At 47.8% G+C, this 16,741-nt stretch overlaps 2 protein-coding genes across 8 annotated transcripts; both read right to left on the bottom strand.

The window, feature by feature from the left end:
* Positions 1-30: 30 nt before the first annotated feature.
* Positions 31-13,107, bottom strand: msh5 (mutS homolog 5). Of its 7 annotated transcripts, none has more exons than XM_062466052.1 (26): positions 12,951-13,107; positions 12,542-12,668; positions 12,227-12,350; positions 12,055-12,135; positions 11,056-11,109; positions 10,753-10,874; positions 9,965-10,074; positions 9,840-9,875; positions 9,650-9,732; positions 9,519-9,564; positions 8,947-9,085; positions 8,734-8,796; positions 7,646-7,774; positions 7,500-7,572; positions 6,851-6,960; positions 6,015-6,095; positions 5,212-5,299; positions 4,991-5,058; positions 4,788-4,906; positions 4,380-4,506; positions 4,144-4,293; positions 3,983-4,057; positions 3,589-3,735; positions 3,342-3,479; positions 3,020-3,093; positions 31-470 (listed from the first exon to the last, which is right to left on the bottom strand). In XM_062466052.1, the coding sequence occupies exons 2-26, from the start codon at positions 12,632-12,634 to the stop codon at positions 359-361; spliced, it is 2,442 nt and encodes an 813-aa protein (XP_062322036.1). In that variant the 5' UTR covers positions 12,635-12,668; positions 12,951-13,107; the 3' UTR covers positions 31-358. The 7 variants fall into 7 exon arrangements, with proteins under 7 accessions (XP_062322036.1, XP_062322037.1, XP_062322041.1 ...); XM_062466053.1 differs by lacking the exon at positions 12,951-13,107 and adding an exon at positions 12,770-12,851; XM_062466057.1 differs by lacking the exon at positions 3,983-4,057.
* A 1,078-nt stretch (positions 13,108-14,185) lies between these two features.
* On the bottom strand, positions 14,186-16,391 carry si:ch1073-228j22.2 (SPRY domain-containing SOCS box protein 2). Its single transcript, XM_062466051.1, has 4 exons — positions 16,146-16,391; positions 15,758-15,976; positions 14,717-15,633; positions 14,186-14,577 (listed from the first exon to the last, which is right to left on the bottom strand). The coding sequence occupies exons 3-4, from the start codon at positions 15,519-15,521 to the stop codon at positions 14,447-14,449; spliced, it is 936 nt and encodes a 311-aa protein (XP_062322035.1). The 5' UTR covers positions 15,522-15,633; positions 15,758-15,976; positions 16,146-16,391; the 3' UTR covers positions 14,186-14,446.
* Positions 16,392-16,741: the final 350 nt, after the last annotated feature.

Below are 16,741 nucleotides of genomic sequence, written 5' to 3'. Positions count from 1 at the left end.
ATTCTGTTACCATGACTACGCCAACCCATGCACAAGAAGACACCACATTTTTATTTGTCACAAACATGGTTTGACTCTAAACAGTACTGTATTTAGTTAGTGGTCTGTAGTCTCTCAATCTAGCAACTGACAGTTTTGTATATTGTGTATTGAATATTTTGAACTGCTAATAAATATGAAAGTATGAGGTGTATGGTATATATGGAATACGTTGATAGTTCCCATGTCACAGAGTCTCCCAGAGAGGAAAGTCTGTGGAAAGAGCTTTACAGCAGGACAGGTCTGGCCAGTGTCCCTGTATGAGACCTTAATCATAACCTCTGGGTAAGACCACTGGTCCGCTGGGATTCCAGCTGCACTACAGCCGGCCACCACCAGAGGGCAGGAGCTGCTCCTTCATGAAGATCTGCAGGTCCACACTACTGTCCTCCAGGTCCACACTCATGAATGTATCCACCACACGCGCACAGCTGTATGACACACACACGTCTGTCATGTTGCCTTGTGTGACATTTGTCTTTGTGTGCGTGTATATATGTATATACAGTTGCAGTCAAAATTATTCAACCCCCATTGCGTATTAGGCTTATTGGCAAATTGTAAATTTTTTCAGCTGTTTGCAATAAAGAAAGTGGACAAGAACAGTTGAAATAATTAAATAAAACTAATATTACCATAGTTTTCATCCAAATTCAACACGGAATGCTACTTTTAATCACTACTGCAGTCTAAAAATTATTCAACCCCTTCATGACAAGCATCTTCAGTACTTAGTAGAGCACCCTGTATCAAGCACGCCTGGTGCAACTAATCAAGGGCTTCATTAGTTCAGGTGTGCTTGAGATAGAACACATAAATACCTGGACTGGCTAGGGTTTTGTTGAGAGTGATGTTTGATTGCATGTTAGAAATATGGCTTAGTCAAAAGAATTGTCCAAAAAGTTCAGAGAAGAGATCATTGCACAAACAAGGAAAAGGATTCAAAAAGATAGCAAAAGCACTGAATATAGATACAGTTGGAAGTTCGCAAGTTCAAAGTTGAAGGAACAGTGGCTCCACTACCTGGACGTGGCAGAAAGAGGAAGCTATCAGCCGCTGCCACCAGATTCCTGCGGAGGCAAGTGGTCAAAAACCCTCGAGTGACTGCAAAACACCTGCAGCAAGACTTGGTGGCAGCAGGCACTGAGGTTTCAGTTTGCACAGTAAGGCACATACTAAACACTGAGGTTTCAGTTTGCACAGTAAGGCACATACTAAACACTGAGGTTTCAGTTTGCACAGTAAGGCACATACTAAACACTGAGGTTTCAGTTTGCACAGTAAGGCACATACTAAACACTGAGGTTTCAGTGTGCACAGTAAGGCACATACTAAACACTGAGGTTTCAGTTTGCACAGTAAGGCACATACTAAACACTGAGGTTTCAGTTTGCACAGTAAGGCACATACTAAACACTGAGGTTTCAGTGTGCACAGTAAGGCACATACTAAACACTGAAGGGTTCCATGCCCAGACTCCAAGGCGCACACCACTACTGACCCAAAAGCACAAGAAAAGTCGGCTCCAATATGCTGAAAACCATATAAATAAGCCACCAAAGTTTTGGAATTATGTTCTTTGGAGCGATGAGACAAAACTGGAACTCTTCGGGCCTATGGATCAGCGGTATGTCTGGAGGAAGAAGAATGAAGCATATGCTGAAAAGAACACCCTGCCTACAGTGAAGCACGGCAGTGGCTCAGTGATGCTCTGGGGCTGCTTTGCTGCCTCTGGCACTGGAAACCTGCAGCGTGTGGAGGGCACGATGGATTCAGGAAGTATCAGGAAATCTTAGGAAAAAACGTCATGCCGTCTGTTATGAAGCTGAAGCTTGGGCGTCATTGGACCTTCCAACAGGACAATGATCCCAAGCATACCTCAAAGTCCAGTTCCTTTATTGCAAACAGCTGAGAAATTCTATATTTCGCCAATAAACCTAATGTGCAATGGGGGTTGAATAATTTTGATTGCAACTGTATTAAATGTATGTATATATATTAGTGCTGGGCATATTTTTTAAAAATCTAGATTAATCTCACTGTAATCTTGGCGTTAATCTAGATTAAAATGGCTCATTTGAATTCCGCCGAAGGCATTCAGAATGTGTGCTACCCAAATAATGACTGAAAGTAAGTCTTTGAGAACGGGTTTCTCAAGCCAGGTGGCGCATTAGACCAGGAGCTCATCTCCTGTTTCCAAAATGCATCACAAACTGCTTGAGAAAGCTGTTCTACTATGATAATTGGTGATGAAAATAAATTATGTTCAATAAGATGTACTTGTGTTTATTAACTGTTTATTAGATTAGTTAGCCTGGCTGATAGAGCTGTGCTGACGGGCTTGCCTCGGTTGCACTCAAACAGTAGTTTGACGACGACTCTTCCCCTGCGCTACATCAGTGCTTGGCCCGGCATCTTCCGCATTAGCTAAAGTATGCTTTGCGTTTCGGTGGTAATTGAGACTGGAAGAACTCCTACAGTAAACTAATTCCGAATAGCACAAGGTGCAAACAACCTTAGTCTTGTCGAGGTTTCCATTGGGAAGCTTCTTAAAAATACATTTTCCCTGAAGCAAACCAGGCGGCTTCATAGCTGCATCCATGTTAGCACGTCACGTTTGATGTGATAATTTCATACACAAGGCATACACACAGGTTCGAAGACTCGTTCTCGCCCCCTACAGTGCAATTCGGCTAGGTATACATCCGCGCTAAAATATCAAGGTGAAAGTCATCATAGTTTGCGTAGTATAGACCCAGCTCCCAACCCAACTTTGAGAATAGATTAACGGCGATATTTTTTTTTATCGCCGATAAGAGTCGCAGCGCGTTAACGCCGATAACGGCCCACCACTAATATATATATATATATACGTATATAAAGTGTGTGTATATATGTATATGACTGTGTGTGTGTATATATGAGTGTGTGTATATGAGTGTGTGTATATATGTGTGTGTGTGAGTGTGGTCAGACTAACCTGCTTGCCAGGTCTTCTGAAGATGGTCCATCTATGCGGTTAATAGTCTTCCCTGTTCTGTAGAGTTCAGACACCTTCACATCCAAAATGGGATGAAACCCACTTAGCTTTATATCCTTATACTTTATATCCTTATCATATATACTTTATATCCTTATCATATATACTTTATATCCTTATCATATATGCCTGCGTATCGCCACCCCTCCTCCTACAAGCATTTCAGTTTGAGAACCACTACCTTAATCTACAGACCCTTAAATAGCAAAGAACAGTGTGTGTGTGTGTGTGTGTGTATGCTGGTAAGAATGTGTGTGTGTACCTCCAGTCCTCTCTGCACCATGCTGCTGGGCAGGCCTGCCAGTGAGGCAATGTTGGCAGCGTAGCTGGAACAACAGATCCCCTCCTTCAGCTGGTACAGAAACACCAACTCCTCCCCATCTAACGTCGTCTCCAGGGTCTACACACACACACACACACACACACACACACAACCACACACACATGATGTTAGTGAGATGTTTCTGCGGGGTGTTTCTGCGGGGTGTTTCTGCGGGGTGTTTCGGTACCAGCAGGGACAGCAGGCTGGAAGAGGGCAGCAGACCCAGCTGCAGCAGGCTGTGGAAGTTAGTAGCCAATAGTACGTGAGGAACCTCTGCAGGAACTCTCTTCAGCCAATGAGAGACGGACGCTGCTAGAAGGGACAGACCATCCACCTGGAGAGAGAGGGGGAGGGTTTAGGAACCATCCAGGGGAGGGTGTAGCTCAGTGGTTAGAGCGCTTGACTGCTGATTACGAGATCAGATTTAAATCCCTCCCTGTACTATAAATGAATACATTCTCATCATGTGTTAACAATCAAGGACTAGAGTCCCCTGTTTCTTTTCCTGTCTCCCTTCGGAAGAATGGCATTGTAGATATTACTGTAATATGCTCCCTCCCTCCCCCTCCTCCCTCCCTCACCGTGTTGGTTCCCTTCCCAAACTCGTCGATGAGAACCAGCGACTCTCCAGTGCTGTGGTTCAGAGCATGAGCCATCTAGAACACAGGCAGGCAGACAGACTTACATTTCCCCTTGATAGTAGACTGTTGTCCATACGCATGCGTCTGTGGGGGGAGTATACCTGCTTGAGGTCTATCATGAAGGTGCTGAGGCCTACAGACACAGACTCTCTGCTCTGCATGCGGGTGAAGATTCCATCCACCAGACCAATCTCTGCCTCTCTCGCTGGCACGTCTGATCCAATCAGAGCCATGAACACAATCAGACCAACCTAGGAAGTGAGATGACATGAAGACATTTTTTAACTCACCTGGACGCAGTGTATTTGTGTACTGGTGCTGTGTGTGAGTGTCTTGCCTGCTTGAGGTACATGCTCTTGCCAGAAGAGTTGGGTCCGGTGATGACCTTGACTCTGCCTTGTGTGTTGGAGCTCTGGAACGAGTTGGACACCAGCACAGGAGAGCACACCTGCAGCAGGGGGTGTCTGAGGACACACACACCATCTCAGGAGAGCACACCTGCAGCAGGTGGTGCCTGGACACAGACCAGCTCAGGAGAGCACACCTGCAGCAGGGGGTGCCTGGACACAGACCAGCTCAGGAGAGCACACCTGCAGCAGGTGGTGCCTGGACACAGACCAGCTCAGGAGAGCACACCTGCAGCAGGGGGTGCCGCCTTAACTGAAAAGTGCTGCGGGAAACCCTGGTGTGTGTGATTATGTACTTATATATTTGAGTGTATATGTGTGAGGTAGTGTGTGTGTACCTGGCCTCAGCCAGTACTATCCTCCTGTGATTGGCCAGAGAGGGGGAAGTGTATCCGTACTCCTGGGAGGCGTGGCTCAGAGCCATCAGACAGTCCAGCTCAGCAGTCAGGTCCAGAACCTCCACACACACACACAAACACGATAAACAACAGCAGTCCAGCACAATACAGCGATCAGCCCACTCCATGTTCAGCTCCCAGACCTTGTAGAGACAAGCGCTCCTCTCCAGCACGCTGCTCTGCAGCTGAGTCATCACCGCCGTCTCCATGTCTGACACACAGATGTGAGTCAGCCCAGGGTCTGGAACAGCCTGACACACCACACATGTAACGTGGGAGACAGGAGGGGAGGGGTAGAGGGGGGGAGCTGAGGGGGGAGAGGGAGAAGAGGAGCAGGGGGAGAGGAGAGGGAGACAGGGCTGACCTCTGATGTCACAGTGCAGGTCTCCCAGGAGGTTGTCCAACTCCTTGGTCCTCTGGCTGCGGTAGTGTAGACGCTCCTCAGACAGGAACTGAACACACGTGCACACAGATACACACACACAGACACACAAAGGAGATACATATACATGCAGGCAGACACACAAAGGAGATACATATACACACACACAGACACACAAAGGAGATACATATACACACACACAGACACACAAAGGAGACACATATACACACACACAGACACACAAAGGAGATACATATACACACACACAGACACACAAAGGAGATACATATACACACACACAGACACACAAAGGAGATACATATACACACACACAGACACACAAAGGAGATACATATACACACACACAGACACACAAAGGAGATACATATACACACACACAGACACACAAAGGAGATACATATACACACACAGACACACAAAGGAGATACATATACACACACAGACACACAAAGGAGATACATATACACACACACAGACACACAAAGGAGATACATATACACACACACAGACACACAAAGGAGATACATATACACGCAGGCAGACACACAAAGGAGATACATATACACACACACAGACACACAAAGGAGATACATATACATGCAGGCAGACACACAAAGGAGATACATATACACACACACAGACACACAAAGGAGACACATATACACACACACAGACACACAAGCATACAAAACACACACAGTCAAAAAGCAACAAGAAACCAAAGTACTTTGTGAAATCAAATAAATGCATAAACTAGAATGCACCATGAAGTCAAGGCCCTCAATCATGAAATCCTCTTTCTCAACCATGCTGGGCAGCCTGGGGACCGACAGCAGGAATCCTATCTGAGAGAGGAAAGAGGGAGGACAGAGAGACGGAGGAGAGAGGAGTGAGGGGGGGGAGAGTTGGAGGGGAAGAGAAAAAGAAAGATAAATTAAGAGAAAGGCTGTGTGAGAATAACTTGCATGTGTTTTCTGTAATAGTTAGGGTTCATAGTGTGACCAGTGTGTGGGTGGAGACCAGGTGTGACCAGTGTGAGGAGAGACCAGGTGTGACCAGTGTGAGGAGAGGAGAGACCAGGTGTGACCAGTGTGAGGGGAGGAGAGACCAGGTGTGACCAGTGTGAGGGGAGGAGAGACCAGGTGTGACCAGTGTGAGGGGAGACCAGCTGTGACCAGTGTGAGGGGAGGAGAGACCAGGTGTGACCAGTGTGAGGGGAGACCAGCTGTGACCAGTGTGAGGGGAGGAGAGACCAGGTGTGACCAGTGTGAGGAGAGACCAGGTGTGACCAGGTGTGAGGGGAGGAGAGACCAGGTGTGACCAGGTGTGTGGGGAGGACAGACCAGGTGTGTGGAGAGGAGAGTCCAGGTGTGACCAGTGTGAGGAGAGTCCAGGTGTGACCAGTGTGAGGGGAGGAGAGACCAGGTGTGACCAGTGTGAGGGGAGGAGACCAGGTGTGACCAGTGTGAGGATAGACCAGGTGTGTGGGGAGGTGTGACCAGGTGTGTGGGGAGGAGAGACCAGGTGTGTGGAGAGGAGAGACCAGGTGTGACCAGTGTGAGGAGAGTCCAGGTGTGACCAGTGTGAGGGGAGGAGAGACCAGAGGAATGTAGATGACACAGCAAGAGGGGATGCGAGCATCCAGGTGCTCCAGCTCTCTCCGGGCCACGTCCGTCAGGAAGTCTGACAACCCCATCATCCTCCTCTTCTCTGGCAGGGACAACACAACACAACCCCATCATCCTCCTCTTCTCTGGCAGGGACAACACTGTCCAGACAAGTGGATGCTTTTCTTTGGCACTTACACATGTTAAACACATACCATACATACATACATACATACATACATACATACATATTCACATCACTGGACATCTTAAAAACACAATGTGAAGTTACAACATGAGAACAGCCTCAGACCTCATGTTTTACTAGTACAACTGGGACAGAATACATTTTCTACAGTTCTAATGGAGGCAAGAATATCCACTGGTTCAGTGGGCTGTTGACTGGAGCTAACTGGCTTTAGAGAGTCAGGTGGCCGAGCAGTTAGGGAAGCGGGCTAGTAATCCGAAGGTTGCCAGTTCGATTCCCGGCCGTGCCAACTGACGTTGTGTCCTTGGGCAAGGCACTTCACCCTATTTGCCTCGGGGAGAATGTCCCTGTACTTACTGTAAGTCGCTCTGGATAAGAGCGTCTGCTAAATGACTAAATGTAATGTAAATGTAGACACAGGTGCAGAGGCTTACTCTCGTCAATAGCAGGATCCACGTTGGGTTTGACCGTGAAGCGGTTTTCTGACAAACTGCTCTCAAAATCAACCTGCATGAAAACACAGAGGTGGACTCACTGCCACAGTGAATGAAGTGTGTGTGTGTGTGATTGTACAGCGTACCACTCTGCTGATGAGGGATGCGATGTAGTAGAGATCGTCAGAGAATCCCTCGCTGATATCCTGGAAGAGCTGGATGGACTGAGGGAGTGAGCGCAGTGTATCCCTGATACAAACTGCACTGTACACGGTCTACAACACACACACACGTTCTTTGGGTGAGACAACCTATATTCTCTCATACATATTTATGATTATTTTCCCACCCTAACTAGTCCATCAATTTGTACATAGACAGTGTCAAAATGTGCTTCTTGTTTGTTGCTTGCATCAGCTGGATCTCCTACAGTAGAACATCAGTTTCTGGGAGATAACTAGCTAGCTTCAAAAAGACCACTGCAGAAAAGCCACATGCACAGGCCAGGGTGATAACATCTTGTATGTAGCTAGCTACTTTTCCAGGGTGATAACATTTTGTATGTATTTAGCTACGTTTCCAGGGTGATAACATCTTGTATGTAGTTAGCTACGTTTCCAGGGTGATAACATTGTATGTAGTTAGCTATGTTTCCAGGGTAATAACATCTTGTATGTATTTAGCTACGTTTCCAGGGTGATAACATCTCATATGTAGCTAGCTACGTTTCCAGGGTGATAACATCTCGTATGTAGCTAGCTACGTTTCCAGGGTGATAACATCTCGTATGTAGCTAGCTACGTTTCCAGGGTGATAACATCTCGTATGTAGTTAGCTACTTTTCCAGGGTGATAACATCTCGTATGTAGTTAGCTACTTTTCCAGGCTGTATTTTTGCCCTTTGTGTCGTGGTTAGCTCTAGCAATTGGTAGCCGCTAGATGACGTTTTCTTGCATCGAGCTGGTAAACATGCATCTTTCAGGCTGTTCGTAAGGTGAGATATCCCCCCCCCCTTCTAATGATCGATATCAAATTGAATCAATGGATTTGGTCGCAACAGTTCCTTTCAATGTAGTCTACCAGCCATGAAAAATATTGTCTTTCTCCAAATGTTTGGATGTTTCATATCAGTTTAAGCAATTGGTTTTGAATGTGATACAGTAAAAAAAAATTGGAGGTCTAAACTGATGGACCTTGTATGGAATAGTTTGACCATATGATGTATAGTTCTTACCTTGTAGAGACTCTGCCAGTCAGACACTGTGGTGTGACAGAGGGACATCCTGCGCAGCACATTCTACACACACACACACACACACACACACACACACACACACACAGTCGCACACACAGATAATCTTCACAAAGGCTACTTTCGATCCCAGGGTGAGGGAGGGGCTTGATGGCCTCCTCAGGTCAGGTCATGAGGTCAGAGGTCATGGGTTACCGGGACGTTCCGGATGTTGCTCAGAGAGCCTTGCAGGGTCCTCAGCGTGTCAGAGTTCCGTGGGGACGAGAAGAAACGGACGACAGTCTGTCTCCTATTCAGCAGAGCCAGGTCACGGCTGGGCCTCAGGAACCACTGCCTGGGGGGGGGGGGAGGTGGAGGAGGGGGGGGGGAGGGGAGAGGTGGAGGAGGGGGGGGGAGGGGAGAGGTGGAGGAGGGGGGGGGAGGGGAGAGGTGGAGGAGGGGGGGGGAGGTGGAGGAGGGGGGGGGGGAGGGGAGAGGTGGAGGAGGGGGGGGGAGGTGGAGGAGGGGGGGGGGGAGGGGAGAGGTGGAGGAGGGCGGGGAGCAAAAAAAGGTCAATAAGAGATAAGAGATGGTGGTTTTGGTTTTGTCATAACTTCCCCAGAGACAGGAAAGGAGGGAGGATGTTTATGTTTGTAAACTATCTGGGTGTGTGTAGTGTGTGTATTAATGTGTTCGGGTGTGTATATGTGTTTGTGTGTGTGTGTGTATTTGTTTGTGTGCATACATTTGTGTGCTTATGTGTGTGTTTGGTCAAGATGTTTTCTCACCGAAGCATTTTGGACCCGAACTTGCATTTGCAGCGATTAAGTATCCCTACAACACAGAGACCCAGCTGTGATGTCAGAGATGCAAACCTGCAGGCAGGTCACTAGGAAGTGACATCATCCTGGAGGGTTACCGTAGAGACTGAGCCCCTCCTTCTCCCCAGACTGCAGCTTGTACACAGATGGGTGCAGCTCAGACTTGAAGATCTGCAGAACACTGAAACACACATGTTGTGTTTGTGTTAGGGGGACCGTGCTTTGGGTGCCTGTCAACACAGTGAGTATGAGTGTTAACATGCATGTGTGTGTTTCAGGAAAACAAACCTGTAGGTGTCACGATCGATATACACCACGTCTTTTCTGAATGTAAATACAAAATGTCCAAATGTTAAGTAAGTATAATGTTGTACAGCATGTGTCAAAATGTGTGTGTGTGTGTGTAGTCTTACAAGGTGTAGGTGAGGAACTGTAAGATGGGGACCCCCACACTGCAGTCCTCCAGCTCCACCCCCACTCTCCTCCTGTCCAAACACTTCAGCAAGGCCCCCACCGACCGCAGCTGGGACACATACACAAGCAGGATCAGGCTAGGTGCAGCAGGATCAGACTAGGAGCAGCAGGATCAGGCTAGGAGCAGCAGGATCAGGCTAGGAGCAGCAGGATCAGGCTAGGAGCAGCAGGATCAGGCTAGGAGCAGCAGGATCAGACTAGGAGCAGCAGGATCAGGCTAGGAGCAGCAGGATCAGGCTAGGAGCAGCAGGATCAGGCTAGGAGCAGCAGGATCAGGCTAGGAGCAGCAGGATCAGGCTAGGAGCAGCAGGATCAGACTAGGAGCAGCAGGATCAGGCTAGGAGCAGCAGGATCAGGCTAGGAGCAGCAGGATCAGGCTAGGAGCAGCAGGATCAGGCTAGGAGCAGCAGGATCAGACTAGGTGCAGCAGTATCAGGCTAGGTACAGCAGGATCAGACTAGGTGCAGCAGGATCAGGCTAGGAGCAGCAGGAACAGAGTAGGTGCAGCAGTATCAGGCTAGGTACAGCAGGATCAGACTAGATGCAGCAGGATCAGGCTAGGAGCAGCAGGATCAGAGTAGGTGCAGCAGGATCAGGCTAGGTGCAGCAGGATCAGAGTAGGTGCAGCAGGATCAGGCTAGGTGCAGCAGGATCAGGCTAGGAGCAGCAGGATCAGACAAGGTGTAGCAGGGGCTGAAGAGGACAGGTGTGGTTGTTGGATTCTCACCATGAGTAGAGAATCAAAAGAGAGGCAGGAGGAGAGGTAGGAGGCTCTGCCTCTCTCTGAGACGGAGGCAGGGAGGAAGGGCAGGTGGGCAGACAACAGCCTCTGCTTGCTGACCTCTACACCTGCAGGAGTACAACCAGGAAGTCACACACCTGCAGGAGTACAACCAGGAAGTCACACACCTGCAGGAGTTCAACCAGGAAGTCATGAGAATCCAGTGTTTTGTACTGGTGTGTTTAAACCTACTTTACATCAATTCCTCCCAGACAATAAAAGGCTGACAGACACAGAGACTGAGATTACCAAAGTCCACCGAGGGATAGACCACCACTTCTGGTCTGTAGTCAGGGTTGGATCCTGAGAGGTTAACAGATCACAGCAGAGCGAGAGGACAGAGGTGAGAATGTACCAGAACATCAGCCTCAAGCACCAAGATGACATATCAACACTTCCTTCATACACTTCCTGTATTCCTTCATTTACCCCCCCCCCCCCACACACACACACACACCCCACACCCTACCCACACACACCCCACACCATACCCACACACACCCCACACCCTACCCACACACACCCCACACCCTACCCACACACACCCCACACCATACCCACACACACCCCACACCCTACCCACACACACCCCACACACACCCCACACCCTACCCACACACACCCCACACCCTACCCACACACACCCCACACACACCCCACAACCTACCCACACACACCCCACACCCTACCCACACACACCCCACCCACACACACCCCACACCCTACCCACACACACCCCACACCATACCCACACACACCCCACACTCTACCCACACACACCCCACACACACCCCACACCCTACCCACACACACCCCACACCCCACCCACCCCACACCATACCCACACACACCCCACACCATACCCACACACACCCCACACCCTACCCACACACACCCCACACCATACCCACACACACCCCACCCTACCCACACCCTACCCACACACACCCCACACCATACCCACACACACACACCCTACCCACACACACCCCACCCACACACACCCCACACCATACCCACACACACCCCACACCATACCCACACACACCCCACACCCTACCCACACACACCCCACCCTACCCACACCCTACCCACACACACCCCACACCATACCCACACACACCCCCTACCCACACACACCCCACACCCCACACACACCCCACACCATACCCACACACACCCCACACACACACCCTACCCACACACACCCTACCCACACACCCTACCCACACACACCCAACACCATACCCTGTCTCTGCATGAACTGGGCCATGCAGCGTTCCTGCTTAGCGCTGGTGATGATCACATGGGGGCTAACTTCCTGGATCACTGTGATGAGAGGGTGGGCAGAGACGAAGACCCTTGACTGGATGATGTGAAGGACCCTGCAGGTGAATGATGCCAGTGCAGAAGCCCATACCTCTGGCCAGTAGATGGAGATCATGTCCATCAGGAGTATCAGCCATGTGGTGCAATGTGAAGTCTCTGCTGTCATAGAAACACAAGCCCACCTGGCCATGCTGGACCACAACACTTAACAACACCTGAGAATCAACAGAGCTCAGAGAAAGAGATTGTAGCATTAGCCTTAAAGTTTAAGACTGGGATTAGTCTTAAAATCATACACACTACCATAAGATTACCTGCTTTACATGTCTGAGAAATGCAGTTATATTTAACATGTGAACATTGCGTGTGAGGACGTGTGTGTGTGGACAGACAGGTTTTCTATCACCTCAGGTGCCTGCTCCTCCTCTTCCTCGGTCAGGGCTGGCTGCGGAGGCCGACGCGCCGCTCCCGTCTCCCGGACTCCCCCCTGCACTGCCATCCTTATTCTACAAGAACCGGCTACAGACGGATATCTACACACATTAGATAAAATAACATTAAACGCTTATAAGATATATGACAACATAAACATCCTCTTCCCTAAATTAAATGATTATGCTAGAATTGTAACTACCATAGTTGGGTCGGGAGGGCTAATTGACGTAGCTGGCTTGTCAGCTAGCTTGCCAGGTACCCGAGTTTGAGGCCGGGAAATTGTGACTAGATTTCGATAAAGCGACAGATTCATGATTGCTCGTCACCACATTGTGGTATTTGAAGTCAAAAATTAAAATTATGACTTCTCGTAACCTTACCTGGCATAACAATGAGAGAGATAGTCACCCAACAACAACAGCCTGGCTAGCTACGGTTATGGGAATAATAATAATTACACTGAGCGCGCCAAATTATGTACTCTCGTGCGCTGCTGTCACTGGCTATTGAACAATGTTAGATCTGATCTGAGACCAGCCGTTAGATCTAACCTGAGACCAGCCTGTTTGTCCAGTCTGTTAGATCTGATCTGAGACCAGCCTGTTACATCTGTAGTAGGCAGAGACTGAGGTTAGCAGGATTACTATTGTAGCCTCTCAATACTTCTCCCTCGAAAAAAAGCATTCAAAAGTAAAAAATACAAAAATAAAAAACGTTTTGACATGTTGAGATTTTGAAAAAAGAGTGAACATTTTCTTTCGAAAAAGTTTTAGCAAAACGTGAAAATTAGTCTCGTGTTGTAAGTTCCCCCCCAATTTTTTTATTTTGAAAAGTTTTCTTAAATATTTTTCTACCAGCCTGTTTGTCCAGTCTGTTAGATCTGACCTGAGACCAGCCATTGCGTCCAGTCTGTTAAATCTGCAAGTAGGCAGAGACGTTACGCCTGGGACACACTGGCTGCGAAGCAGATCGATCAAACTTTTTTTTTACATTTCAGCTTTCAGCATTTCACCGCATTTTCTGCAGGAAATGCACTTTGTAGTTATTTATTTTTTTGCTACATTATAAAGCACTTAATTATCTGATCGTCAGCTTGCTTGCTAGTCGTTAATGTTAACCTGTTCTGATTATTAAAAGTCACGTTTGTAATTTCACCGGTAGTTCTAGACCTGGCCTATTTTTCCCTATCACATTGCACAAATGAAGAACCACTGTCGCCACCTTGTATGTACAATTGTTGGGAATGTAAATAAACTGTTTTGCTGTCTGTGGAATTTGAATTGTGAGAATGAACCAACATCCCAACATTCACTCGACGTAATCCCTTCTACATAGTGTGGATAATCTGCCTTTCCCTCATCTTTTTACGTAGCTAATAACTTTGGGTAGGCCCAAAGTTCTAGGATACGCATTGTGGGATGGCTCTGAGGATACAGAGAATCAGTGTGGGACATGCATGTCTTTTCCCGCTTAGATGAGTTGCAGACGACGGCGCAACACCGACAGAGAAGGTCTTTGCTGGCCCAGGCCCTGCCCCTCCGGCACCCTGGCCCAGGCCCTGCCCCTCCGGCACTCTCCTAAAAGGAGACGCAGAGGAGCTAGGCTATATGCCACTAATAACCGGTAACTCAGTTATTATAATATTAAATAAACTGATTCCATAACATGGAGAAAAGAGTTATTTATAAATACGGCATTAAATACTGATAAAATACAATAAATAACAATGTCAAATAATTTAAGTTTGGTCACTTATTCTTTAAAAAGATAAATTACTAAAAAATAAATACATTCTAAACAATGCACATCCATCATATGCATTAATCAACTCAATCAGCTTTATGGTCTTAAGGATTCCTATATGTGTGTCAGCAGGTCACAGGCTGGGGAGGAGGTAGTGTTGGAGAGGAGGAGGAAGAGGCAGTCTGGCAATCTGATCCCCTCTCTGGTTCCCCATCGACTGACGGATGGACAAACCACACAGGGCCATGAGCTTAGGGGCATCACCTGAAAGAGAGAAAATGAATAATGAAACAGACTGTAAGTTAGAGCAAAAATCAAAAGTTAAAAGCTTTTCTTTTCCAGCAATGTATTTGAAACCGCAATAGCTGATTTGATGACCTGACCATCTTCAAGTCAAACTCACGATTAGCTCCATTGAGGTAGCGCAGTCGTACAACAGCTCCGCCTCTCACGCTGCTCACGGCTGGGAACAGCTCCGCCCCCTTCGGGAGACCACAGAAAGCCACACCCAGGAAGCACCCATCCACGATGTATCCCAGAGTTCCTGCGTCAGCATCCAACACCAGCAGGACGCGTTCAGGGATGGTGAGAGCAGGTGCAGGACCTTGATCTTCCAGACCAGTCTTTCCACATGTGTGAGACCGAGGCTCCACAAGCCACGGGCCCTTCGGACAACATCCCTCCTGCCGCCTTCCCCTCGGGTACACCCCCAGAACCTGCCCCTGGTGCCACAGCTGGTTGGATGTTAGTTCCCAGCCCCAGGACTCAGAGTCTCCCCCCACCAGAGCGGTGTAGCCCGAGGCCTGCAGAGGACAACAGGAAGTAGAGATTCCAACCACCGCGTGACTTCCTCTGTGCTTGGGACTCCAAAGCACCTCCCACAGGTGGAGCCCTCTCCTCTCCCCCCTCTCCCCCCTCACCCCATCACTACTCTGCTGGGCAGGTGCACGTGTCACTTCCTGTCCACATCCTGACCGCCGGAAGTGAGGGGAGCAGTGGGCGGGACTCCAACAAGACCGTCGGTCTTTTGTGTCTGCAAGGGCGGAGTGCAGCATGAGTAACAGGCGGGACGAGGGAGGTGTGGCCAGTGGGAGAAAGGAGGAGGAGGAGGAGGAAGAGGAAGAGGAAGAGGAAGAGGAAGAGGAGGAGGAGGAGGAAGGCTTTCCAGAAGAAGTGCCATACAGCCAGTGAGATAATGTGAGACCCATTAATGCAATTAAAGCACTTGTCAGCTACTCTCCCACTGATGTAAGCAACCAACCAAGCACCAGTCTTTCCTCTTGTTCAAGACACTGACTGTAGAAGGGTTTTATCTTGAAGCTGTGAAAAAAAGCAGACAACATTAGACTTCCAACAAATATATTTGAGTTGAAAGGTTCTGATTTTTCTAGATTTCTTAACACTGAGAACTCATCAGCACTGAGAACTTCACAACACAACTCACCCAAGCTTGTGAAGGAACTTTGACTGTGATTTTCTTCTCACTGCTTTGAACGTGGTCAGCCATGACATGCTTTTATAGATGACGCTTATCTCCGTGGCAGGCCTCGTTATCACTCCGAGACTGGCTCGTGCTGGCTCCGTGCTGGTCGTCCAGTGCATTTGAGCGACCTCCGAAAGCTGGAACAGCACAGTCCATAATTTCTAATGACGTCATACAGACCTGTGTCAAGGACACCAGACGGTGACGTGATTATTTTATGATATGACGGTGACGTTCCATGCTTGTAGAGAGAGAATATACAATATTTAATTAAACACAATAACAGGCTGCCAACATATTGAGTGGTATAGGCACATGCAGCATATACATGATATATCTAATAAATTACCGCGCGTTTCGCTCGCATCCTTTGTAGAGTCCGGTTATCTTAGCTTCGTTTCCTTCAACCTCAATCTGCATGGAATCTTATCGCGTTCTGTAATGTATGAACACGTAAACGGCGAAGCAGAGGAACAGGATCAGGCTTGGGCTTTTAATCGCTAGAAAAATGAAAATAAAATAAAACCAGAAACGACTCATTCTTAAAAAAATCAGAAAAATGAGCATGCGTAGGCTACTAGAGATTGCACGGAAATAAGTGAGAAAGGGAGGTGCTGGTGAACTCGGAGTAGCCTATTTAGCCTATAGTTATTATACAATAGCCTAATCTCTGTAGGCCTATTTATGAAAACGTTAGTGTCATATCGTATTTATTTGTTATTTGTTGGATTTATTGATTCATTTTGTGGCAGCCAATAGTTTGTAAAATGAAAAATCACATTACATGTCATTTACATTATTTAGCGTTAAACGTACAGGAACATATAGGCTAAATACCCTTCTGCGGAGATACAAATGTCATCTAAAGAAACAAACCATAATGCAATATCTCAGCAAAACTACAAGATTATTTTTTATTATTCATAGGTAACAATTAGGCTACAA

Source organism: Osmerus eperlanus, chromosome 7 (genome assembly GCF_963692335.1).
Source record: "Osmerus eperlanus chromosome 7, fOsmEpe2.1, whole genome shotgun sequence".
In the NCBI taxonomy this organism is placed as follows: domain Eukaryota; kingdom Metazoa; phylum Chordata; class Actinopteri; order Osmeriformes; family Osmeridae; genus Osmerus; species Osmerus eperlanus.
The sequence above is the reverse complement of the archived record's forward strand: the minus strand, read 5'-3'. Positions and strand labels throughout refer to the sequence as shown.

Coding starts and splice junctions, on each gene's coding strand:
- si:ch1073-228j22.2 (XM_062466051.1), bottom strand. CDS start 15,521: ATGGGTCTCACATTATCTCACTGGCTGTATGGCACTTCTTCTGGAAAG. Junction 14,578..14,716: donor CTACCTCAATGGAGCTAATC/GTGAGTTTGACT, acceptor TCTCTCTTTCAG/GTGATGCCCCTAAGCTCATG.
- msh5 (XM_062466052.1), bottom strand. CDS start 12,634: ATGGCAGTGCAGGGGGGAGTCCGGGAGACGGGAGCGGCGCGTCGGCCT. Junction 9,876..9,964: donor CAGTTCCTCACCTACACCTT/GTAAGACTACAC, acceptor ATTTACATTCAG/AAAAGACGTGGTGTATATCG. Junction 6,961..7,499: donor GGATCCTGCTATTGACGAGA/GTAAGCCTCTGC, acceptor TGTCCCTGCCAG/AGAAGAGGAGGATGATGGGG.